This window comes from Ammospiza caudacuta, chromosome 12, assembly GCF_027887145.1.
Source record: "Ammospiza caudacuta isolate bAmmCau1 chromosome 12, bAmmCau1.pri, whole genome shotgun sequence".
In the NCBI taxonomy this organism is placed as follows: Eukaryota; Metazoa; Chordata; class Aves; order Passeriformes; family Passerellidae; genus Ammospiza; species Ammospiza caudacuta.
Genome location: NC_080604.1, coordinates 7,487,609 through 7,510,744, shown reverse-complemented (window position 1 = coordinate 7,510,744; position 23,136 = coordinate 7,487,609). Strand labels below are relative to the sequence as shown.

At 42.4% G+C, this 23,136-nt stretch overlaps 3 protein-coding genes across 7 annotated transcripts; 1 reads left to right on the top strand and 2 right to left on the bottom strand.

Moving 5' to 3' along the window:
* Positions 1 to 76: 76 nt before the first annotated feature.
* GLT8D1 (glycosyltransferase 8 domain containing 1) lies at positions 77 to 9,214 on the bottom strand. 4 transcript variants are annotated; one of them, XM_058812816.1, is made up of 11 exons: positions 9,032 to 9,214; positions 7,735 to 7,805; positions 5,055 to 5,110; positions 4,853 to 4,951; positions 4,199 to 4,415; positions 3,465 to 3,582; positions 2,844 to 2,928; positions 2,521 to 2,633; positions 1,818 to 1,984; positions 1,578 to 1,690; positions 77 to 944 (listed from the first exon to the last, which is right to left on the bottom strand). In XM_058812816.1, exons 3-11 carry the CDS (start codon positions 5,068 to 5,070, stop codon positions 754 to 756), a joined length of 1,119 nt encoding a protein of 372 aa, XP_058668799.1. In that variant the 5' UTR covers positions 5,071 to 5,110; positions 7,735 to 7,805; positions 9,032 to 9,214; the 3' UTR covers positions 77 to 753. The 4 variants fall into 4 exon arrangements, with proteins under 4 accessions (XP_058668799.1, XP_058668796.1, XP_058668798.1 ...); XM_058812813.1 differs by lacking the exons at positions 7,735 to 7,805; positions 9,032 to 9,214 and adding an exon at positions 6,681 to 6,836; XM_058812815.1 differs by lacking the exons at positions 7,735 to 7,805; positions 9,032 to 9,214 and adding an exon at positions 6,564 to 6,635.
* SPCS1 (signal peptidase complex subunit 1) lies at positions 6,786 to 9,793 on the top strand. Its single transcript, XM_058812817.1, has 4 exons — positions 6,786 to 7,065; positions 7,955 to 8,014; positions 8,326 to 8,412; positions 9,334 to 9,793. The coding sequence occupies exons 1-4, from the start codon at positions 7,030 to 7,032 to the stop codon at positions 9,454 to 9,456; spliced, it is 306 nt and encodes a 101-aa protein (XP_058668800.1). The 5' UTR covers positions 6,786 to 7,029; the 3' UTR covers positions 9,457 to 9,793.
* A 124-nt stretch (positions 9,794 to 9,917) lies between these two features.
* NEK4 (NIMA related kinase 4) lies at positions 9,918 to 22,727 on the bottom strand. Of its 2 annotated transcripts, none has more exons than XM_058812811.1 (16): positions 22,593 to 22,727; positions 20,641 to 20,907; positions 19,469 to 19,666; positions 18,522 to 18,629; positions 17,706 to 17,860; positions 16,929 to 17,070; positions 15,663 to 16,088; positions 15,206 to 15,259; positions 14,848 to 14,988; positions 13,934 to 14,059; positions 13,535 to 13,598; positions 13,035 to 13,141; positions 12,837 to 12,925; positions 12,013 to 12,215; positions 11,748 to 11,881; positions 9,918 to 11,062 (listed from the first exon to the last, which is right to left on the bottom strand). In XM_058812811.1, exons 1-16 carry the CDS (start codon positions 22,683 to 22,685, stop codon positions 10,970 to 10,972), a joined length of 2,400 nt encoding a protein of 799 aa, XP_058668794.1. In that variant the 5' UTR covers positions 22,686 to 22,727; the 3' UTR covers positions 9,918 to 10,969. The 2 variants fall into 2 exon arrangements, with proteins under 2 accessions (XP_058668794.1, XP_058668795.1); XM_058812812.1 differs by lacking the exon at positions 22,593 to 22,727 and adding an exon at positions 21,575 to 21,607.
* Between the last annotated feature and the right edge of the window lie 409 nt (positions 22,728 to 23,136).

The window sequence follows — 23,136 nt, the reverse complement described above, 5'->3', positions numbered from 1 at the left end:
TACTGTGCACAAAGGAAACACTTCCTGTATCAAGACTGGAATTAGATTGCCATTTACCTGAGGCTGGAGTCAGCACATTACAATTAGCTTTATTTTTGAACAAAGCTTCATCCACCACTTTCCAAAAAAATTGGTTTAGTGTTCACTGGCAGTTAAAACCATTTTGCATAGTGAAATAATGCTCAAAGGATTAATCTTTCAAAAAGGATTCAATTTTGCAGAATTCTGTAAGAAAGACTTAAAGAGAAATGGTTGGGAGGAGATTTCATGCAAGGAAGGTTGTTGAGGGAATTATTTCACAGGATAACAAAACAAAACAAACAACAAAACAAAACCCAGGCAGCTCTTAATTACAGTACATTGCTGTGCAAGATTTGCTGGTGAAAGCAAGCACCAGCTGGATTTGTATCTTGTTCTTAGAAACTTTGTTTCTGTAACTGACAAAATGATCCCCCGCTAGAAGACCTGTAGTAAGGAGCAGGAGAACACAACTGAAATGACAAAACAAAAAAGTGCTCGTTTGTGGAGATCTTCCCTTGTTTTCTGTAGTGCTGCTGGAGTAGCATCGTGTGTCACACAGGTGACAGGAGCCTCCTTTTGGACCTGTGGATTTCAGAACTGCACCTGAACAAGTGCATCACCTTGTGCTCCAGAAGGCAGGGTCGGCTCTGTAATACAAGTTGGCTTAAAGAAAAATATTCTGCTTGGCTCCAGAAGTTCCTGAGAAAATGTCATCTTTTATTCAAATGGACTCTACTTTGCTTCATAGGCCTCTGAGTGTCTGCGGATCAGGTTGAACTTGCCTGCAGGGTCAGGGAGATACCACTTCTCCCAGACTTCAGCATAGGAAGCTGTTCTTCCCCAGGGTTTGAAATGTCCATTCCAATGGAGCAGCTTGGCAGCTTCCACAAACTGAGGAGAGTACCTTTTCCCAGCACTAGACCCTGCAATTGAAAAAGAAGCATTAGTGTTTGAAATAAAGGCAGCCAAAACACCAATGTGCAAAACGTTAACTTCAAAACAAAGGATTTAACAAACAAAATCTTATCATTTATGGGGAAAGGAGGTAATAGGGGAAGCAGAATTAGGGCAAATGAAAAACAATCAGGTGCAACTAAATGTCACTTTGATCTCTCTGTGTCTATTTTCATACACTGCCTTAACTTCCAAATTCTTTAAAATCCAGTTAACACCCAGATGAATTCAGCAGCCTATGTATTGTTCATCAGAAACATAACCTGAAAAATCTCTCCCAGCACTGGGGTTTCATCACTAGAACATGAATGTCTGCCCTTCTCAAAAGTTTTGGAAGAAACACCTTTGATCGCATCAGATACAATATATTTGTGGAAAATTAAAAGAATTTTGAGTAAGTCAGTTCAAGAACTAACCCCCAGCAGCTTGAAAAAACTCAGGCCCACAAGACAAAAGATGGAATTGCAAAGCTGTTTTTCCTAAAGAACAAAGGACAGATTAGGGGAATAAAAGCTCACTTTGCTACATCATCAACAAGATGTCCAGCTACAGCCCTGGAAAAACGCCCTGGGGGAGCAGCATCACAAACACTTCATACGTACCAAGATGTCGGACGTTCCACATGGGATCGATACTGGAATGCTGCTTGTAAAACACAATTAGCAGGGGAGGTGTTGTGATGCTGCCAGCCAGAGTCTTACTGTAGAGCTCCTCTCTGGAAGTGGAAAGGATGCTGATCAGTTGATTTTTCACTTGCAGCAGAGATTCACAGCCCTCTGTTCAAGAGGGAATGCCTCCAGCAGAACCCTGAGCTGCTGGCAGCCCTAGCCTGGGGTACTTACACCACATTAAGTGCCATCCACTTCTCCAGTTGTTTAGTGATGTTCTGTAATTTCCATTCAGTCAAATTGGCAACAAAAACTCCAGGATTGAAAGAGCAGGTGTTGGCTTTCATGGCAAGCTTTCGGATGGTTTCTTTCTTGTAATCTAAAAACCCAATGTAATTGTACTGGGGGGGGGGGGGGGGGGGGGGGGGGAAGAACGTAGAAATTAGCTTAAAATATATGGGGAAATTCCTAAAGAAAAATTCTGCACAACTCATAGCAGATAGATGTAAGTTGAAGTTGTTACAGTAAATATCCTTTCCTTTAAAATGAGAGAAAGAAAGCTTAAGAGGTGTAACATTTTAAAAATATGATTATACAGACTACATATTTTAAGGAATGCTGCATGGACTTAATAATACCATATTATTAATATGGTACCAGTCTCAACTAAAGTACTTTTTATACATTCAGAAATGAATGTATGAATTGTCCCTTCAATGTTCTCAGACCTCCCGCTGTTCCACAATGAGAACTGCTGTCATTGTAAAGCACAGCAAAAATTCCAGGTAATTTACTGTGCCTGACCAGAAACTGCAGGTCCCATTTGTAAAACTGGTTTGGGCAGGGACAGCCAACATGTTTAGGTTTCAGCATTTGGAACATTCCCAAAAGCCTGAGATCTACAGTATTGTTATCACTAAACAAGACTAAAACTAACCTGATTGCCTGCTCCACGGACAGCAACTTTACTACTGGTTGAGTCACAGTCATCTGAAAATGCAGCTGCATGTCCAGGCTTCAATGGAGTGTTGTAAAGTTCAACAATATCACCTGGAAAATGGAAGCAAGCACAGGGAAATCAAAAGCAATCCTGACTAAGTGCCAAGTTAGGCTTTGTTCAGTCCATTGTTAGCAGATAAATATTCAGTTTAACTCAATTCACTCATATTTACAAAGTTTGTACAGAAATGTTTGAGTTCTGTGATAGATAAGATACTGACCTCAGCATAAGGCCAGTGGCAGCTAACAAAGGTCCCATACCTTGCACTATTACATCATCATCCACATAGATGACCTTCTCTGCATGAGGTACAAAGCTGGGCAAGTAGAATCTTGCAAAAGTTAACTGTGAGGACAGCAAAGCAAGACAAGTGGAAAATTAAATGAAAAAAGTGTCCAAATAAATGTGAAATTGACTGATTTTTCTGGCACTTATCTATGGCATTAATGTCCAAGACAACATCTATAGAGGAAGTAAAATAGGCAGCAATATCCTACAATTTAAAATAAGTTCCATCAATTCCTGGTTTACCATGAATGTATGCATTGATAAACTAACTTTGAAACTGGTCTATATAAGAATTACTTATTTCTCCACATAGATCTGCAGCATCTCTGAGGTGTTGGCATGCTTGACATGCCAGCTGCAGTGTTTCACTGTGGCTAGCAGCAAAAAATGATCCTAGGCATGCATATGTAGATATTCAAATCCATCTCTCACTATCCAGATACTTCATTTTACTGAAATTTAGGGATTTTATTATGAAAGATTGCTTCTATGCTAACAGACTTGGTTTTGATCTCCAGCTGGGTTCAAAAGCCAACGTCAAAATATATTGTTAGTAACTACTAATTGCAAAAAGTAATCAGCATCATCCTCACTGGTTTGAAGTTGTCTGCCTTTTGGGGATCCACTTGTACTTTGCCTTCTAAGACCCGAGGGTCAAAATCCAGAATCCGGTACCTCATGTTCTTCAGAGGAGGGATCCTCAGCCACATCCTGCAAGCAGGAGAGAGGCACAGATCTTGTTAATGACACAAAATCAAGGGCAAAGCAGGAGACCCAGCTAACAGTGACACAGATCTGGATGTGGACACTCTTTCCCTGCCCTACAAACACATCTGGGGTGTAATTGATGCTGCCATCAGTGCTGTCCTGTGTGACCACTGGGGCAAGTCCAGGGTCAGCACGTGCACACCTGGGACATGTCAAAGGTATGAGGTCACTTCTTGCTTTATCAGCAATACACATTCCTGTTATCACAGGCCTTTCCCAAAACCATCAGTGTGGACAGAAGGGGATTAGAATAAGAGGATCAAAGAGTAATTTACAAAAATGGAGAAACACGATTGCCAGCATTTGAATTGCTTAGATGAAATGTAGAAATAACTTAAACCCTTCCACCAACAAACCCCTCACTGGTTGGACATGAGCCCATTGGAAAAGATGTTTCTTTTCCATCCCTGAAACCTGCCCAGGAGGAATGGTGGGACTCCCACAGCAGTTCTGTCAAAAAGCTGCTGGGACTGGGAGTCAGGGGAGTGCAGCTCCAGGGAAAGGCAGCTTGGCTCTCCTCTCAGAAATACAGGTGGGAATCCAATGAAAAGATCATTACCTCAAGTGATCCACAGTATCATTCAAAGTAACAATGTGGAAAACCACGTTGGCTCTGGTGTTCTGGTAAATGCTGTTCATGGCTGCAATTGCACCTCCCAGCCTCTCATCCGAGGCTGCAATGACCACAGGAATCTCCTTGTCATTCCTCTCATCTGCCAGCCTCTGGGGAGCTGCAGGAATGAAATCTATAGGCCGGAGTCCTAAGGGACTTGGATCTGTGGAGTAAAAATGACATACTTGTTTTTATTATTATATATTATTATTACCACACTAAAATTCCCAATACTTCAATTATTTCTGCTAAACACTTGGATGCCTGAGCTGAGATGTGGATTACAGTGAGCCAGTATCAAACACTCAGAGCATCAGCTTTTGAGAATCTGAGATGCCTATGAATAGAATAACACCACATTTACAGAAAACTGCACACTTTTAACCACACATATTCACACACAGCACAAGGTATTAAAAGGCTGAGCTACAGTAGTCTGCACTTGCCTTTGGTCCCCTCTGCCATGCCTATAACCTCATTAACTTCCACCTCCCATTCACCCAAACCACGTGAGAGGTTCTGTCTGGCCAGAGCAGGTGTTTTCCCACCAAATCTTAAAAATATATAGATTTTTTTAAATTAAAATAAAACCCAACATACCTGACAATTCTCGTCTCAAGAAGTCACTGAGGCTTATGAAGTTATGATGAATAACTAGCAGAAATATGACAACAGCCACTATAAGGATGGAAATGTTCACTGAAAATTAAGAAGAAAAATCTTTATCAATATAACCAGAGAACAACTGAGAAACTCAAGATACAAAAGATATAAAAAAAACCAGACAAGCATACACACATACCTTTCCTTAACGTCATTTTTCTGTTCTTATTTTATTAGCATGAGGTTCCTGCAAATCTGCAAGAAAAAAATACAGCAGTCACTGTCAGTGTATTCTTCCATGAGGCACAGCACACTATCACCAGGAGTGTCACAACAGCTTCAGTGTCCAAGGCAGTGAGTGTTTCCCTCTGTCAGTTTTATGACATACATAAAACTATGTCACATTTTAAAAAGCAAGTATGGTCTCAGGAAGTTCCTACTACAACCACAGAATCACAGGATGGGTTGGGTTGGAAGGAATCTTCAAGATCACCTGGTTCCAACCCCTGCCATGGGCACAGACATCATCCCAGCTTCTCTGGGCAGCTTGTGCCAGGGCCACACCACCCTCACAGGGAAGAATTTCTCAATACCTCATTTAAACCTGCCCTCTGCCAGTTGGGAACCATTCCCCCTTGTCCTGTCATCCATGCCCTTGTCCAAAGTCCCTCTCCAGCCCCTTTAGGCACTGGAAGGGAATCTAACAGATCCATGTCCTTCTCCCATTAGGGACCCCCTCACTACAATCACATATCTGAAGAGCTCCGAGATAGAAAGGAGACATGCAGATCTTGCCACTTCACTGACAGAAAAAGGCCAAACTCCTTCTGCCAGTCAAAACTAATCTGAAAGATCTGGAAAATTATATGTTTTCTTTACTGTGGCAACTATTTATTTAACTATCTGAACTGGAAAAAAACAAGCAGGAAAGAAAGCAGTACCATCATGTTATAGAAGTGGATAGAAACACAACACCAATGCAATTTCGGTGAGAAATTCAAACATGCTTGTTCATTATTTAAGGGTTGAGGTGAAATGAGAACAAGAGCTGTGTATCCTGGCGTGTGAAGGAGCTGTCAAACGACACACAGAAAGCTCCTTAACAACACGCAAAATAGCAGAAACGGTGAGAGACTTGCGAAATCCCTAAATTAAAACCCCTCAGACTGTGCTGTGACTGTTACATGTATCAGAACCACTTTCCTCCCACTGCTGCAGACACATCAGCGGAGCCCAACAAATCCCTGCCCCGAGCCCTCCGAGCAGCACCGCGCGGCTGGCACGGGGCCGGACACGGAGCTGGGACTGGGAGCAAACGCCACGTCCCGCCGGGCGATTCCCAGCGCCGGGGCTCAGGCGGGCTCGGACACGGCCGGCACCGGGCACGGACACGGCCGGCGCCTCAGCCACATGCGGCAGCCGGGCTCGGGACAGCGATAGGGATGGTCACGGATCACAATAAAACCCACACCGCGCCACTCCGCCGGCTGCCTGCAGCGCGCACGGCGCTCCCCGGGCTGCTCTGCGGGCACAGCCCCGCTCCGGGGCCGGCGGGCCCGTGCCCGGCTCTCCCGCACCGCCCCGGCCCCTCACGGACCGTCCGTCCGCGCCGCCACCGCGGCAGCGCGCGGGTGCCCGTGGGTGCCCGCCCAGGTGCCTGACCGCCGCCAGGCGCCCAACCCGCGCCGCGCCCACCCCGCCGCGATACCGGGGCCGCGGCGGCGCCCGGTGGCTCCGTGGGACGAGCTCGAAGCTGGGACGGGAGGGCGGCCCGCGAGCCGCCGAGTCAGTGCGGGTTTCCGACAGGCGGCTCCGCGGCTCGCACCTGCCGGGGAGGGCGCCTCCGCCGGGGTCCTGCGGGGCGAAGCCGCCGTTGCCGAGGGGATGCGTCCCGGCGGGCCGGGGGGGAGCGGGAGCGGAGCAGCCCCGGAGCGGCGGCGGCGGCGCGGAGGCGATGGCCGGGGCTGGGGGCGGCACCCCCGGCCGACGGGGCTCTGGGCGGGGCGGACGGGGCGTGTTTCCGGCCAGCTCAGCAGCCGCCTTCCGCTCCGCCGCGACCATCGCCGGTAGCAGCGGAGAGGCCGCGCCGCGCCCCGCCAAGAGCAGGGCCCTACTAGGGAGCGCCGAGACGGCTGCCAAGAGGAACGGGAAGAAGCCGGAGAAGCGCCGCCGCCATGCTGAGCGTGTTCCGCTCCATCCCCACGCAGATGGTAGGGCCCGCTCGGGCCTCGGCACCGGGGCACTGCGGTGACACGGCCGGCGCGGGTCTCAGTGTCCCCTGCACGACACCCGTGTACGAGGCACGGCCAAAGGGATGCAGGATGAATCCCTGTAATTCCGGGTTTTGACCTGCGAGTTTGGGACCGTCACGCTGTAAAAGGAAGCTGTCTGTGTAAGGGAAGCCCCTCTGTGCTTTCCTGCCTCTGCTGCAGGACAGAAGGCAGTGTGCGCTCCCAGAGTTTTCTAACATCATGCAAACATAGATTAGTTGGGTTTGGAAGAAACCACTGGAGATCATCCAGTCCAACCCTCCAAGGCAGGGTCAGCTGGAGCAGGAATGAATCCAGCTGGATTTGGAATGTCTCCACGACCTCTCTAGGCAGCCTGTCCCAGTGCTCTGCCATCCTCAACACAAAATTCTTCCTTCTGTTGAGGTGGAACTTGGTGTGTTTTAGTTTCTGGCCATTGCTCCTCATCTTGGTGCTGGGCACCACTGAAGAGAGGTTGGCATCCTGTTGGCACCCAGCCTGCAGACATTTATCTGTCACCCTTCTCCAGGACACAGGTGCCACTCACACCGTGCCCTCTTCTGTGGTGATACAGCTTTACTTAGTGATGTTAAGGTGACTACAATGATATTTTGAACTTGCATTACTTACCCTGATCAGACAGTGCTTGCTTCTGTTTCTAGGTGATGTGGCCAAGCCTGCAGAGGAGGTGTTTTCAGCCACTGTAAGAAAAATAATTGCAATCTGGTTTGAAAGTTGAACAAAAACGCTGAGAACCCATGGTCAGGTAGACTGTAGGATCTAACCTGAAAGAGTTAAGTGGGCAGGTCTGTGTTTTGAATGACTGACTAAGAAGTGTCTCTTTCCACAGGACTACAAGGGCCAAAAATTAGCAGAACAGATTTTTCAAGGAATCATTCTTGTCTCTGCAGTAAGTATAGTAGGCCTGTGGGTGAGAACATAAAGGACTATTTTTATTTTCTGATCTTGTAAATATTTTTCTTATTGTTTGGGGTCACTAAAAACTTTAAACAAAGAGGGGCTGTCATAGATTAAAACTTTTAAACATCCCATCTTTTACTTTCATTGTTGGCCTGCACTTTTAAAAAGGTTTGAAAGATGTACATGCTTTTGAAAAACCTGTATTTTCCTACCTAAATCTACCCCCTGCCTCTTAATCATGTCATGGGAAAAGTTTTTCTTTATTTAAAGTTTGAATTTTTTTAATGTTTGTTTTTCCAGGTAATTGGTTTCATCTATGGATACATCACTGAACAGTTTGGATGGACTGTTTACATAGTTATGGCTGGATTTGCTTTATCATGTTTGGTAAGAATATTTTTCCCCAAACCAAAAAACACATGCACTGTTTAATCAGGAATAATTGCTAAATTGAGGGGCTGTCAGACTAATGTATGCTATGCAATTCAGATTTATAAATATTGTGCTTCCTTTGATCTGCATAAAATGCTTTGCAGCCCATTAAGTGCTTTTTTTAAATGCTCGCAGAATTTTTGCAATTTAACACCACTTTTGAGTTCATTTTTCATTTCAATTAAAAGTTAGAGTTAAGTCCAGCTGACAGCATTAGTAACAGAAAGGATAGGGAGGCTTTCTGTGCAGTAGCAGCTTGGCATGATAATTTTGCAGCTGTCCCCTGCTGCCTGAGGAGACAATATGGAATTTCAGGAGTAATTACTTAACTATACATGAGAGGTGTCCCATTCCTATTGGGGTACTCCCAATAGTAAAACAGTAAATAACAGTAAAACCAATCTGGTTTAACTTGTGGTTCTTACACCTCTCAAGAGTTCAGATACAGCACAATTTGACCAATCACTACTCAGGACACACACACATTCCACTGTTTTGAAAAGCCCCTGTAATTCTCTGGCATCATCATCATCCATCTGCTCCTTACTTACTTAAACATCCCTGTGTTACTTACCTGTGATGCCACAAGAGGGGAGGTTCTCAGTGCATGTGGGAGGTGCTGGGAATGCTGGTGTCACCTCAGGAGTCCTTTTTACCTCAGGGTGGGTGCTGTCCTTCTCCTTGCAACAACCTGGGGTGCTTTAGTCACATACTTAAGTATGATTTTGCAATGTAAACTGTAAATGTACATGAAACTGCAAGAGATTTTAAGGACTAATAGATAATGAGTTAGAGATGAAGATTTTCCTCAGGAGCTGTACAGAACAGCCCCTGAGCACCCAGTGTCCCTGTTGTGACTGCCTCCTCTGCCCTCAGCTGACGCTGCCCCCGTGGCCCATGTACCGCCGCAATCCCCTCAAGTGGCTGCCGGTCCAGGAGTCGGGCACGGAAGAGAAGAAGGCAGCAGACAGGAAGCCAAAGAGACATTCCAAAACCTAAAAATGATGGTGTGCAGGCTGTTACTTTGTTTTGTTAAATTACTTTCCATTGAGAAATACTTCTTGGCTTAGTGGTTGGGTTTTTTCTTAGTACTTTGTATCCATCCACGAGTACAACCAAGCTCTGCAGGGAGCATGAAAGCTGGAAATTGGAAATTGGGTCTGGAGGTTCAGGGGAGTCACTGGGAACAAAACTATGGGGGGGATTAACTTCAGAAGGCTACTGGAGGTCACATCTTGAGTATTTCACTAAAAAGGAACACAGTGAATAAAATGAATTCTAGTTAAGCTGTTGCCATAGCCTAAAAGATTAATAAACAGCTAAACTTCTACGGAAATGTTTCTAACTGTGTGTAAAGCAAGTTGTCAGTACTGCCAGGTTGTAATAAATACTGTGAAAAGGTACATACCCCACAGTTCTGAAAATAACTGTTCCAGGATTGGAGGATACAGAGAGCCAGTTTTTGTTTAAAATAAATTTCCCTGGGAAGAACAAGTAAGACTTGCTCTTGAAACATTGGAACTTGAGTTTGTAGTGTGTGAGCAGGATCCATAGGAATGGCTCACGTCAGTAAGCTCCCTCACAGCTGCTGGAGGTTACAGTATTTCAGCTACAGGCAGGAAAAGAGACTTTATAATTTTACTTTACAAATTCAATTCCATTTGATTTATCATTTAAAAAAAATGTGCTTTTTCTGTAGGTATGGTACACAACAATGCCTGGGGGCTGTAGTGAGACACACTGGATTCAAACTAAGAGAAATAAGTGTTTTATCTTTTTCCTAAGAGATTCTGGTCTTGGGCACTTACGTTCCTAAAAGGAATTAGTATTTGTAAGGCAAAGGGATTTCTCCAGCTGGAACCATGGTAACCATGGCTGCATTCCTTTCAAACATTTTCAGACTTACTTTATCCAGATACCAAATGCTTTCCCCCATCTTGGTGACTGCCTCAGCAACAAAACACAAGAGCAAAGTCTCTCCTTACAAGCAGTACAGCTGCCCCCTTTAGCACTTGGACTTGGCAATTTACACTACCTGAGGACCTTGAGTTCCACAAAAATTAGTAATTGTTTCTTCATGCTAAATTTTCACAACTATCTGATGTAACAGATTAGAGTTTATCACATCAGAGCCTTGGCAGAGATTTTGTTACTGTATTTAGTATAAGACCATACCAAAAACCTTTTGCTATGACAAATTCAAACCAGAACATAATCTTTTTTGACACTCCTTAGTATACAAAACTTGGTATTGACCCCTATGGAAAGCAACTTTTTAAGAGAATAAAAACGAAACTAAACTAAAGAGCAACTCAGAAGTTTCTCTTCTGAGAAAATGGTAGCCTGGTTCACATTTTAACATGAAAAATATTACTATGAACTCATAACATTTCCTGCAAGTTCACCTCCTTATTCCAGCAAAGGAGATCAGTGGATGAACATGCTCTGTAAGCTGGTCCAGTCTATCAAAGGAGCTAGAAAACAGTTATTTTGTCCAAGGAAAGGATTCTGGTCAGAGCTTCACATTTTCTTCAAGGAATTTGAGGTGCCGAGCCTTCGCACTGTAACTGACGTACTTGTCTCCCATGTGCTCCCGCAACTGCAGCTGTTAACACAGAAATAAACCCACATGTACTGGCACTGAAAAAAAGCAGATGCTACCTAAATATTAACAGAAAAATACCAAAGCACTCAGCTCAAATAAGCATGTGAAGCTTGGCAATGTGGATGAGAGAGAAGAAAAATGAACACTATTGCTGTCTAAAAGCAAGAGACTTTCAAATCCCACCCAAAAATTTAAAATATAAGATCTTCACAGGTCACAAATCAAATACTGTCTAGGTAAGTGTAACCAAGTTTTGAATCAAAAGAGCTGAAGGTATTCCTTATTCACCTCTATTGGGGATTGATGTTAAATTATTTCTTATTTTGGACATAAGGAGCATAAGGAAAGTAATGTGAAGGCAAACATTTGAGAGACAGAAGAACTTATTACTGGAGAAACAGCATAAAATTATTAACAGAGTAAAATTATTTTACATCCCTCACACCTTCCCCATGGTACTGTTCTAAAGCTCTGATGGTTTCTGAAGAAGTTGGAGTTGAATGTGGTCTACATCTGGATTCAAACTTAAGCATGAAAATTACAATATACTTAGATCCTTGCCCCCTCATGACTACATAAATACCTTCTGGAATCAAGGTTTACCCTATCTCAATAGGATAAACAGCCTGCTCAATTATCTAGGTTTATAAAGAAATTCAACTATTTTATCATGGAAGACATTCACCTCTCTTTTCGCTTCATCGTCTTCTTCCATGATTCTGTACACTTTCTCAAGAAGTTTCACTCCCAATCCTTGCACCACATCAGATCTCAAGATTTCAACCATTCTCCTAATCTTGAAAGGGACCAATGACATATCTATTAAAAATAAAATACAATTTAAAAAAATCAGTGCAGTAGTAATTACTTTCAGTACAGACAATTTTCACATTCTGCAGAAGAATATGGGATGACTCTAAGTATTACCACAGAATCCCAGAGAAACAGACCTGAAGGAATCTCTTCCATTTTTAATTCCTCTGATTCATCAAGTGATTTTCCATGCAAAATCAAAGTATCTTGATACTTTCTATGAAGTTTAAACTCTGGGGCTGGGGTTGAGGTTACACAGCACTCAGAGTTCTCCTTGGAGTCCATTTTCAGTGTCCATGTCATCAGCTGCACCAAGTCATTCATTTCATTCATACTTTTCCTAGGATACAAGGAATAAATAATTCAGTCACCATCATAATGCAACTTCCACCCGCATTCCAGAGCTTTCAATGAGTTTATTCAGGTCCTAATAAGTATTTCATGTTAAATTCCTCGTTGTGGTGCAGTTTTATCAATAGCAAAATCAGTACTATTTCATTTACCAAAGGCTCAGAGCCCAGCAAAAACCCCACAATCCTACTGGCTTCTGCTGACTCTGGTAATGCAACAAACTGCATCTTTTGAAAGCTGCTTACACTGACAAAAATCAGAGATAAATTCAGCCTCATTTACAGTGGAAAGGATGCACATTGGCACCTTTTAACTTGTGCTTTTAATGCATCTTGGCAGTAGATGTCCTTTGGTGCTGGAAGATTGTTTTCTGGGAAGCTGCAGTTCACAAAACCATCATACACAATCCCATGACCCAGAAACTTCAGCGTGGAAAGTGTACAGTCACAGAGAGACAATAAATCAGTGGGGCTGTTTTCCTCTATGCATCACATACTTCTTCAATCACTCACTATGCACAGCTAAAGTGTGAAAGCCTTTTATTTCCACTCCAAGTCAAGGTCCAGTATAGCAGTGAAAATTCTTGCACAGTATTAAACAGAATCCTTACTTCTCCTTGGAATCACCATCAGACTTGTCTGTAGAACTTGTGGAAGAGCTTAGCTCATCATCAGACAGGCAATGGGCTTCTCTCTTTCTCTAAGGGAGGAGGGAATAAATAACAAGAATTCTAATAGTTGAAAGTAATTCAGCAATATGGCATATATTACTGTTCCTACATGGAAGAAATACTTTTGACAAAGTTTACCTGAGAAATACTGGGATCTGATGAGGACTGAGGAACTGTAACACAATTTTCCACACGTGACTTTGCTTCAACTGCTGCACCATTTAATGACTGTCTCACTGGAACAACTGGAAGCATAACATTTTGACAATATTTACAACTAAGCTGTGTGTATTCTGAATTAGTTTCATGCTCATGCAAGAAAAAAAATCTATCACCTAGCAGAAGGCAGGCAGGGAGGTAGGTATTTTGCTAATAGAAAACATTGAAACTTCTGTTTGAAAGTGAATATTCTACATTTTATGTACGTTTCAAAGACAAGTTGTCAACACAGAACACAACTGACATAACTAAAAAGCAGAAAAATACAGACATGTTAACAGAATTTTTTATTTAACACAGAACTAGCCCCTTAGTGCATTGTTCTGAGGATGGCAGTGAAGAACAGACAAGTTATAATTTCTTCAGGAAAAAGTTATTTAAAATAACATAAACTGTTCACATATAAACATAAAAATTACCAGAGGGAAGCATCTCCCGAGACTGTTTCAGCCTCCTCCGTTCTCTTGCTGACAAGGGCCGCTCCTTCAAAGGAAGTTAATTTGGTCTTAATTTGCAATCACTATTATGGCTTTTGTTTCCTAATCACCTATTAAGCAAAAAATCCTTTTCAAGGGTTCAAGGAGGGGGAGCTATTATTTAATGCTTAATTATTTATTACAGAACTGTCTTCAATGAGACCAATCTGAACTCTAGTAAAGGGGCTTCTGACCTCCTAGGCTCAGCAAGGCTCATCCCACACTGAGCAGGGCTTCCATGAGGCAGGAAGCTACCAAACATTTCTTTACTCACTGTGCACACACACAGAACAAACTTCTCAGAAGGAATGAGACAAAAGCCAGACAGTTTTCATCACTAACCTTTGGAATGGCTGCTTGGCTGGGTTTGGCACTATCTGCAGGCTCAGGGTGCTCTGCACCCCTCTGGGCTGTCTTCGGGGTCACATCAGAAGGAACAGGTAGAGGCCGAGGAGAAACTGCTCTGAACTTGACAGAAAAGTGAGCAAGAATTTTTTTTTTATTGAAAGTTTAAGTACTCTGCAATCCAGAAGACATTCTTGCATGGTAAAGCTGGATGCCAGATATTTTAAATCCTATTGTAACCTCTTCACATCTCCCAGCTTGTTCCTTCCTCTCCCCATCTCTGCTTACATCTGTTTCCCTTCTTTCCATCCCTACATCTTATCCCCCTCCTCCCAGACTATTTTTCAGCCAATGCCTTTGCAACAACTGTCCCCACCCTCAAACAGCAAAACCCAAAGAGAAAACCAGGTTATCAATGACCAATCACCCTCTTCCATAGCCTTGTGCCTTTCCCCAAAGAAACCTCCCTGCTCAGGGTGGAGGAACTGACAGGAGCTCTATCCTGTGTGCAGGCCAAGATTTTCCTCCTACAGTTTGCACTCAGAAGCTCAGGGCAGCCATTACACATCTGTTCTGAAGCACTACTAAGCCACTACCCACTACAAGTAGCCTTATCCACAAAGGTACTGACTTGTAGTCAGAAGTCCTGAAGGAATTTCCTAGGAAACATTGCAACCCAGTAAAGGCACAGCCCATCTGGCACAGCCACCTCATCCCTGAAAGGTACTGGGGATTTTCAAAGATGTACTAAGGCTGCTTCACCTTCAGTGATCTGAAGTCACACAGACACACATGAAACAAGAACAGCATTAAAACACCCACCCTTTTTTAGAAAATAGGTCCCACGTTTAAAGAGGAAAAACACAGGAGTCTTAAAGGAGAGAGGAGAAGTATTTTTCAAGTATCTGCACCTTCTCTGAGCAGCCTTCAGCAAGCTCTCTCTTCTGCTGCTGCTGCCATGGGAGAGAGGGTTCACTGACACTGCTCTGAGGCTGCTTGTGCAAGGTCATTTTTCCCTGAGCATCTCCTGAAGCTCCATGACTGACATCATCCTAATAAGTAAAAGCATTTTTTAAAAAATGCAGACCTGTCACTTCCAGATTTACACAAACACACTTAAAAAAATAATCAAAACAGGCCCCTTTACAATTTGGACTGCAACCACCTTAACATAGCACAGGTACAAGCACAATAAATTCTTATTTGAGAGATAAAATACCTGCTGTACCAGCATCTTTAGCTACTAAACCTTCAAAGAAGGTCACTTACTTGAATCATAATAGGAACAAAGGGTGCCAGCAGCTTTTCAGTGGAATCCAAGCTCTACAACAAATAATGACTTCTCATTAAAAATCTCATGGTAGACCAAAATGCAGTGAAAAGACAATCACCACTAATTAGTCCCCTGATCCAAATCAAAATTATTCAGGCCTATTTACAACATAGAACAAAAGTTACAAAACTATTCTTACTCTCTCTGTTCACAGCTGGGAATGCAAATTTTTTCCCTGTAAAAATAGAATTCCAATCATCTAGATAGATACAATCCCAAAACTACTTTACCATATTGCCTTTGCAAATCTGACCTCAAGGCTCCTAACCACTTAAGAATCTCAATAATTGCATCAGCAACATCCTACTTTGACAGAAAAACGTGCAGCAGCTCTCTAAATTGTAAGAGCTGGCCACTGGTTAAATCTACTTCAAATAAGCATAAATGCATTACCAGGTCAGTTTGCTTTTGGTCTTTTGATACAGGCTGCAGGAGTTTCAAAGTGTCATCCTCATCTTCTACAGAATCAACAGAAGATGGCTTTGATTCAACACTTTCAGCTTTAAAAGCCTGTCTTGCTCTTTGCTGTTGTCCATTTTCCTTAATTGGTGGGTTATTAGATGTTATTTTAGAATGGCCTGAACCATGTAAATGCTTTGCTTTATTATTCTCTGGAATACTCTCACTGCCATCCTTGTCACTTCCATGCTTCATCCTTTCAGGCAGGGGGACATCAATGTTCACTCCACTGACTGTAGCTATGGAGTCTCCCAAGCTGTTCAGATCATTTTTGCTTGGTTTTCTTTCCAACTCAACAGCTGGTTTCTCTGAGGGATAAAATTTGCTGGCTTTACATTTGCTGATGCAATCTTCTTCATCCTAGGATTAAAAGAAAACCAAAAAAGTAATCTTTTGCATTTTACACACATATGAAAGAATTTTCTAAGCACTAAGGAAAATCAAGAACATACCAGGGCACATAAACTGAAAGGAAATTATGATCAATAACAAATTAGGAGCCTCAAAAAAGTCAAAATCTGCATTTTTAAAGAGATACAGATTTGCAAATGGCCAATTTCAGGTACTGGTTTATACTCATGGAATACACCTACTTTTCACCAGGACCATGAACGCAAAGTTGCACTCACTTAGCTCTTCCCTAAGGGAGGAACAAGCACCAAGAGTTTTTAGGATGTGCTCCACCACATATATTCAGTATTTCAACACTGAAAGCTTAAACCCAGAACAGAAGACTTTTACAGAAAACAAAAAGCATGCACAATATTAACCATTACAAAAGGTTTGCTGTAACCACTGGAAAGAATTTCAACAATAAAGAATTTTGGTTGTGACTATAAATAGTTTTTAAATATGTTTTTGACTGGAAAAAACTATTACCACTTGTCATGAGATATGTGAAAAGTTATTTGACCCCAAATACTTCCAAGAGTAACTCACATAAAACCAGGTGTTGTTTAGTTAACATCTTACAGGTCCTACAATTAGCTTCACTGATCCACAGGTGTTTAATTCCTTCCACTCTTATCTAAAAGCATTTCCTTCCCTAATATGAATTTTACACATTGCTGGGATTCAGATCTAATGTTCTCAGGGATGCTCAAGGCACTTGTTATAAAACCAAGGTTTTTATCTAGAAAAAGCAAGAGGGATTTGGGTTTTGTTGGCTTTTTTTTAAGGTAAAAACCCCCCATATCTTACAACTTTGTATTTTCTGGCTTGCTCAGAGGAGTGGTTTTGGTGTGGAACATTCCTGTTGTGAGATTCATTCTTTGCTGAGATGACAGAACAAGGGTCTTTAGGTTTAGCATCCACTGTTTTCTTATGATTTCTAGCAGCTTTCCTGTGAAGAAAATGAAAGTTTCTCATCCATCTCATTCATTCACTATCAACAAGGTTTTAAAATATTTCTTTTGATTATACTAATTAAAAAAACAATCCACTCCACTAAAGACTTTTCATACAAAGAGTATCAGATACTGGAATTTTTCAATAGACTGTGCACAACAACCTCATTTTCAATTCCAGAAAAGGATCTTAAAAACCCAATTCAGATTCTGCCAGCAATATACACCTTTCTGCAGAGCACCAAGGTCAGTTCTACCTGGAAGCTGTAAAATAACTGACTAAACCTGACAAAGAAAAATAATTATATCAGTATATATCAAAAGGAACTTGGTTTTTCAACACCCAGATGATAAATGGCCTCAAGAACCACATGGAAAGGTGTGTGTTTTCTACCAATTCTATATTTTTAAGCACTACAGAGTTTTATTCTGCATTTGCAGAAAAAAATATTTTCCACTCTAATTCTCTCATATTTCTCAAAGAATTCAAAGAAACTGATGTTCATATGCTTTGTAGCTGCCCATAACAAAACTTACTTTATCCTCCCACAAAATCCAGGAAAAGTTGTAAAAAAAAGACAACAATAGGATGAATATTTTGCACAGAATCACTCAAATGAAAATGTCTTACGCCTTTGTGGCTTCCAAAAACAAAGCAATCTGCTGTTTGATGTATGGCTGTCTCAGGATGCTTTTCACACTTGGTCTCTCCTCAGGTTTTTTACTGAGCATAGTTTGTATTATTGCTACCAGCTGTGGGCTGTAATCCTTTGGCATGGGTGGCAGCTGTGAAAAGAAAGGGAAGCCTGATATTATTTAATATACTTATCTAGAAGGGGCTACTTCTAGAACATTTATGTGTGATCATGATGGTCAGATACATAAAAAAATATGTATGTGTAAAAAACAGATTTATTGTTCAAATGCTGAAAGTTACCCAATTGCCTAATGTTAAACAAAATACTGAAATTCCAAGTGTGTGGCAAAGAACTGCTCCTAATTTTATTAATATGGCCGGTAAAAGTTCTGTAAATAGGCTTAAAAATTTCTATGAAATGAATCCACATTCACTTCATTGTATGCCAAAGCAAGAGGACACTTAAATAAGCTAATCTTTCATAACAGGAAAATGCCATCACACAGTAATTTAATTTTTATGGAATGTTTATGCAAAACCAGAAGCAAATTAATAAAGTAATCTCAGAACTTTGCAAACTACTCAGTACATTCATTAAATTAAGAGGTAACAAGAAACTTTAGCCATACCTACAAAGGAATAACTTCCTTAGTATCACATCATCCACCACCATGAAACAACAGTCTTACATATGATGGTGTACATTACATTCAAGTTTTTTTAACTCCATGCAATATTTCTGATTAGAAAAGACCATCTCAATTTCTAGATAGGAAACCCAAGCACCTATAAAATTTCAGGAGATTTTACCTTCCCTTCAATGATTCGATAAGCCAAGGAGTTCATGTCCTTGGCATTGAAGGCGTGTTTCAGTGTGGCCATTTCATAAACACAGCAGCCCAAGGCCCAGACATCAGACTGAAAAACAGGAGAAGAGAAAATGTTTGAGAACTTCTTAGTAATTGTACAAGTTTTATCTTTGGACCTAGTTACCTGCTTTCAAAGAGGCTTTTAATGACACTAAGCTAATTAAGCCCAAATCCCATTGCAAACTTCTGGCTTCAGTCTTACTCTTCTATTTTTAATTTTGATCAAGTCAACTATTTCCTTAAAAATATCCCCAATTTTTTCAAAAAGGAAGTGTAGAAATTAGCCATCTTTGGGGGAAATGTTGCTTGTTTTCTTTTTTAGTAAAATATCCATCCTAGCTGTAAATGAAAAATCTTGGTTTTTCATTGGAAGAAGTTTCCCCTCAGTTCTTGCTCATTACAGACACTCATATTTATGGTGTGTTTACAGCTAGTGCTGAACACGTTTGCTTTGTTCTGTTGTATTTTAAATTCACAATAACACAGCTTATTCCTCTCATTAAAATTTCTTTGCCTTTTTTTTTTAATGCTGCTGTTATTTCTAACACAATTTTTGAGCGTAAAACTTCCTGTCTGGTATATAATAAATTCAGAAAGTGCATCTCTAACACAGGCTGATATTTCTGTTCCCATTCTGTCTCTCCAGCTGTGAGAGGTACAGGCAGCCTGCTGAACAACTTGGTTGGGATAACTTAGCACGTGCTCTGAATTCCTAAACACAGTTCCAGAACCAAACATTCCTACAAATCTCTCTCCTATTTTTTTGTTTGGCTTTTGGGAAGATGAAAAAGACTTGGAAGCAATAAGAAACCAAAACACACTGGTAATGATTTCAGACAAATAAAGTAAGGCTCCTAAGAAAATAGAAATGACATTTTCATACTGTACCTTGTAGTTGTAGGGTTTGTTAGAGAAGAGTTCAGGGCTCATGTAGTATGGGGTGCCTATGAGAGTGCTGGCCATGTCATACTGGTTTTCCAACACCCTGGCTATTCCCAGGTCTCCCACTTTGATTATATTGGTTCGTGTCAGGAAAATATTCTGTGTTTTAAGATCTCTGTGCAGAATGTGCTTTTCATGTAAATACTACGGGGAAAAAATCATATAAATAAGGTTAATCAACTCCTAACTGTAAAGTCTCATTAAAGAAGTCAAAGAAAGAAAACACAAAAGCAGAAGAAACACAGAAATCCCTCTCAAGGTCAGGAGTGACCTGCTAAGACAGTATTGGTGAAATAACATTAAAAGTGACTGATACAGGCAGGGGCCCAAAACTTATTACTGCTTTAACCAAATCTCCCTGCATGGCCCTTATAAATCAGCAGAAAAGTAGAAATAAAAATGTGAAGTTAAGACTGTAACACACTTTCTGCTGCTTTCATTTCTTGACAATCTTAGTCTAAAAACATTTCAGAGGAAACTATAATGTGAGCTTTGTGTAAACAGGGAAGAAAATTAGTCAGAATAAACAACAAGCTGTACCCATAATTAGTCTATTTTTAATCATGACAGCAAACTTTAAGATAGAATATTCTGTCCAATTTCTTATTCTTTAATGTTAAGATCTATATCTGGTCTTTATTGATGTAACAATTGCCTTTAAAGTTTGATAACCTCCAATTGCAAATTTAAAAGAGTAGCATAAGGCTTAATAGAAACGATGCATTGGTAGCTAAATTTACCACTAAAAACAGCAATAATAACAAGACTGGACACAAAATGCTTCTGAAAGAATATGCTTGGTTTTTTTCCCCCCCAAAACTCCATTTTGTAAATTTAATGTAAACTTTAAAACCAGAGAAGCATATCAGACAACAGTTGCAAACACCCCTGTCTATTGTGCTACAGAGGTGTGGACATAAAATATGTCAGCAATTTCTTACTTAAAATAGTTGATTTGACTGCAATGATCCATTTTTAATGTACTAATAACTATTATAATTAGGTGCTAACCCAGCCAAACAGGAATCCAAAGGCTGCAGCTTAGCTGGAATTTTTAAATACAAAAAAAGTCAAATTAAGCTTCTATCTGGCAGTGACAAAATTCCACTTCATTGTACCTGCAGTGCCATGGCAATCTGCACAAACCACTCCACCACCCGATTCTCAGGCAGGAGTTTTCCCTTCTGCTCCTTGAGCTTGTGGTAGAGGTCTCCTCCCTCGCAGAAGCCCATCACAATGTAGAGGTGGCCATCGTCCCCCTGCCAGGACTCTCTGTAGGTGACAATGTTGGGGTGTCTCAGCTGGGACAGCAGCTGGGCCTCCTGCTCTGCTGCTCTCCTCTCACGGCTGGAAGCACTTCTGAGGTTTAACTTTTTGATGACATACTGTAAAAGACAAGGCAAAGTGTATGGTAAGAGATGAAAGGGACTTTGCAGAAGCCCTAAGAAATTCCCCAGAATGCAGTATTTGAAATATCCACTGATTCATCTACATAGAGGCTGCAGTTTGGATCAAAGTTATCCAGAACTTCTTCTCTTCTACCTTTTCACCATAAAAATGGAGCAGGTGTGTTCCATTCATCCACCTCAATACAACTCTGCTCAGGAATTTTGTGGTGTTTTGCTTTCTTCTGACTAATGTTCACACTTCTCTTTTTCTCCCCGCTCTCACTTTAAATGTGTGTCTGTCACTAACCTTTTAAGCCTGAAGTACCTGTTTGTGCACCACAGTTACTCTCAAAAAGGTCACATCAATAGTAAACTTTTATATAAATAAAGTATGCAGTCATGTGCAAACGAATTATAAAAGTCATCTGAAAGAGACAAAATGTCTTATGCTCATTCCTAAATTTCTTTTATTCTTCATTAAAATGGGTCAAGAATTTCTCAAAGCTACATACAAAAGTTGTCATCTACTTCCTTAATATGTACTACATTTTATGTAATTCTGAGGAATTTCAGGTTTCAGCAAAAACATTAATGAAGTTGAAGATGAGACAATAAAATCGATAGAACACTTTCATCAACCACAACACCAATATTTAGGTCTGACCTGGCCCTAATTCTGCTGAAAATTTTGTAGGACATCACTTTAGGGCATCAGCTTTCCACACAACACTCATGCCATGGTTATGCTTGAACCTGCTTTTATTGGAGAGGCTGTAAATCAAAACTTTTAAAACATTTTTACTTGCTGAATTTTAGCATTCTCAGAGATGCTTCAGTGTCTGCTCTCCAGGCTGCACCTATTAATTAGCCCAGCACATTTAATTAGTGCTGAGGAGATGGCCCTATATACCAAGGGAACCAATTACCCAGGAAACCCACAGCACATCATGACTTTGTGTTTCAGATAGAACCTGTGATGCTGCAAAGCTTCCAGGAGTGTGTAATTGTGTACAGCATCACTTAACTTCAAAATAAAATAGAAATGCTGCAAATACTGTGGTCTGTGTGACAAGTCAACTACAGCTTTGGGCATGGAAATCGTTTAAGCTTATATCATCAGATTCCCTATGAAACACCTCTGCTTTGGCCAGACTAGACAGATTATTCCAGTTCTCCAACAAAAATGCTTGTGCTTCTACTCTGACACAACCAAAACCTTCCCGGGAAGAGTCTTCTCCACATCTTTAATAAAAGTTCTTTTAGACAAAGGAAGATAACAGAAACAGCAGCTCGGGGGGCTGCAGCCACACCCCAACACCTGGTGATGGTCACAGCTCCACTCAGACACCTGATAATGGTCACAAAAACACCCTGACACCTGGTGATGGTCACAGCCCCACCCTGACACCGGATGATGGTTATAAAAACACCTCAACACCAGGTGATCGTCACAGCCCCACTCTGACACCAGCCCGTAGACACACCTGCACCATGACACGATGTCACGTCCCTGGTCGTGCCCAGGGTGGGTCAGGACCAGCAGCCACAGCGGAGCCACAGCTGGGCGCGGGTCACAGCCGAAGCAGACGCTGCGGGACCCCCGCCCAGCCCAGCCCAGCCCAGCCCGGGCACTGCCCGCAGGCCGAGCCGTGCCCCTGCCCCGCGGCCCAGCCCCTCGCTACCTGCTTGCGGTCCTGGCGGTGCCGCGCCAGGCTCACCTCCCCATAGCTGCCCTTGCCCACGGCCCGCAGGAAGCAGTAGGCAGCCAGGGGCATCCTCCCGCCGCCGGGCCCGGGCAGCACCCGCTGCCATAGAGATGGCCGGGGCGGCGGCGGCCATGCAGCGCCCGGCGCGCAGCTGCGCGGCGCGGGCGCGGTGCCGCGGCGGCCATTTTGGAAGCGGGCGCGGCGGCCATGTTGAGAGCGGGCAGCGCGGCTGAAGCAGCGGGGCGGGCCTCGCCGCGGCCCCGGGACAGCGCTGTCCGCGCCCCGGCCCGTATGAAGCGTGGGCTCCCTGTGCTGCTCCGGGATATCCCTGTGCCGAGCCCGGGCCAAGCACGGCCACAGTTGTGCCACAACACGCCACCTGTCAGGAGCCGTGGCAGGGCGCAGCAGCTCCGCAGAGCCGTCCCGTCCCTTCGGATGGGGTGGAGAACTGGTTAAAAAATCCTCAGAGCTCCTCCTGGAGCTCTCCCGTGGCTGAGCACCTGCAGTCGTAACACTGGCT

Bases quoted from the DNA above. Each gene is read 5' to 3' on its own strand.
- GLT8D1 (XM_058812816.1), bottom strand. The intron at 1,985-2,520 runs GTTAGTTTTAGT...CCCCCCCCCCAG, and splicing joins TCCGTGGAGCAGGCAATCAG to TACAATTACATTGGGTTTTT. The intron at 945-1,577 runs GTACGTATGAAG...TTTCAATTGCAG, and splicing joins GTGGAACGTCCGACATCTTG to GGTCTAGTGCTGGGAAAAGG.
- SPCS1 (XM_058812817.1), top strand. From the start codon at position 7,030: ATGCTGAGCGTGTTCCGCTCCATCCCCACGCAGATG. The intron at 7,066-7,954 runs GTAGGGCCCGCT...CTCTTTCCACAG, and splicing joins GCTCCATCCCCACGCAGATG to GACTACAAGGGCCAAAAATT. The intron at 8,015-8,325 runs GTAAGTATAGTA...TTGTTTTTCCAG, and splicing joins GAATCATTCTTGTCTCTGCA to GTAATTGGTTTCATCTATGG.
- NEK4 (XM_058812811.1), bottom strand. From the start codon at position 22,685: ATGCCCCTGGCTGCCTACTGCTTCCTGCGGGCCGTGGGCAAGGGCAGC. The intron at 19,667-20,640 runs GTACAATGAAGT...TTTTCCCCGTAG, and splicing joins AGATTGCCATGGCACTGCAG to TATTTACATGAAAAGCACAT. The intron at 15,260-15,662 runs GTAATGCATTTA...TATTTGTTGTAG, and splicing joins ACCAAAAGCAAACTGACCTG to AGCTTGGATTCCACTGAAAA.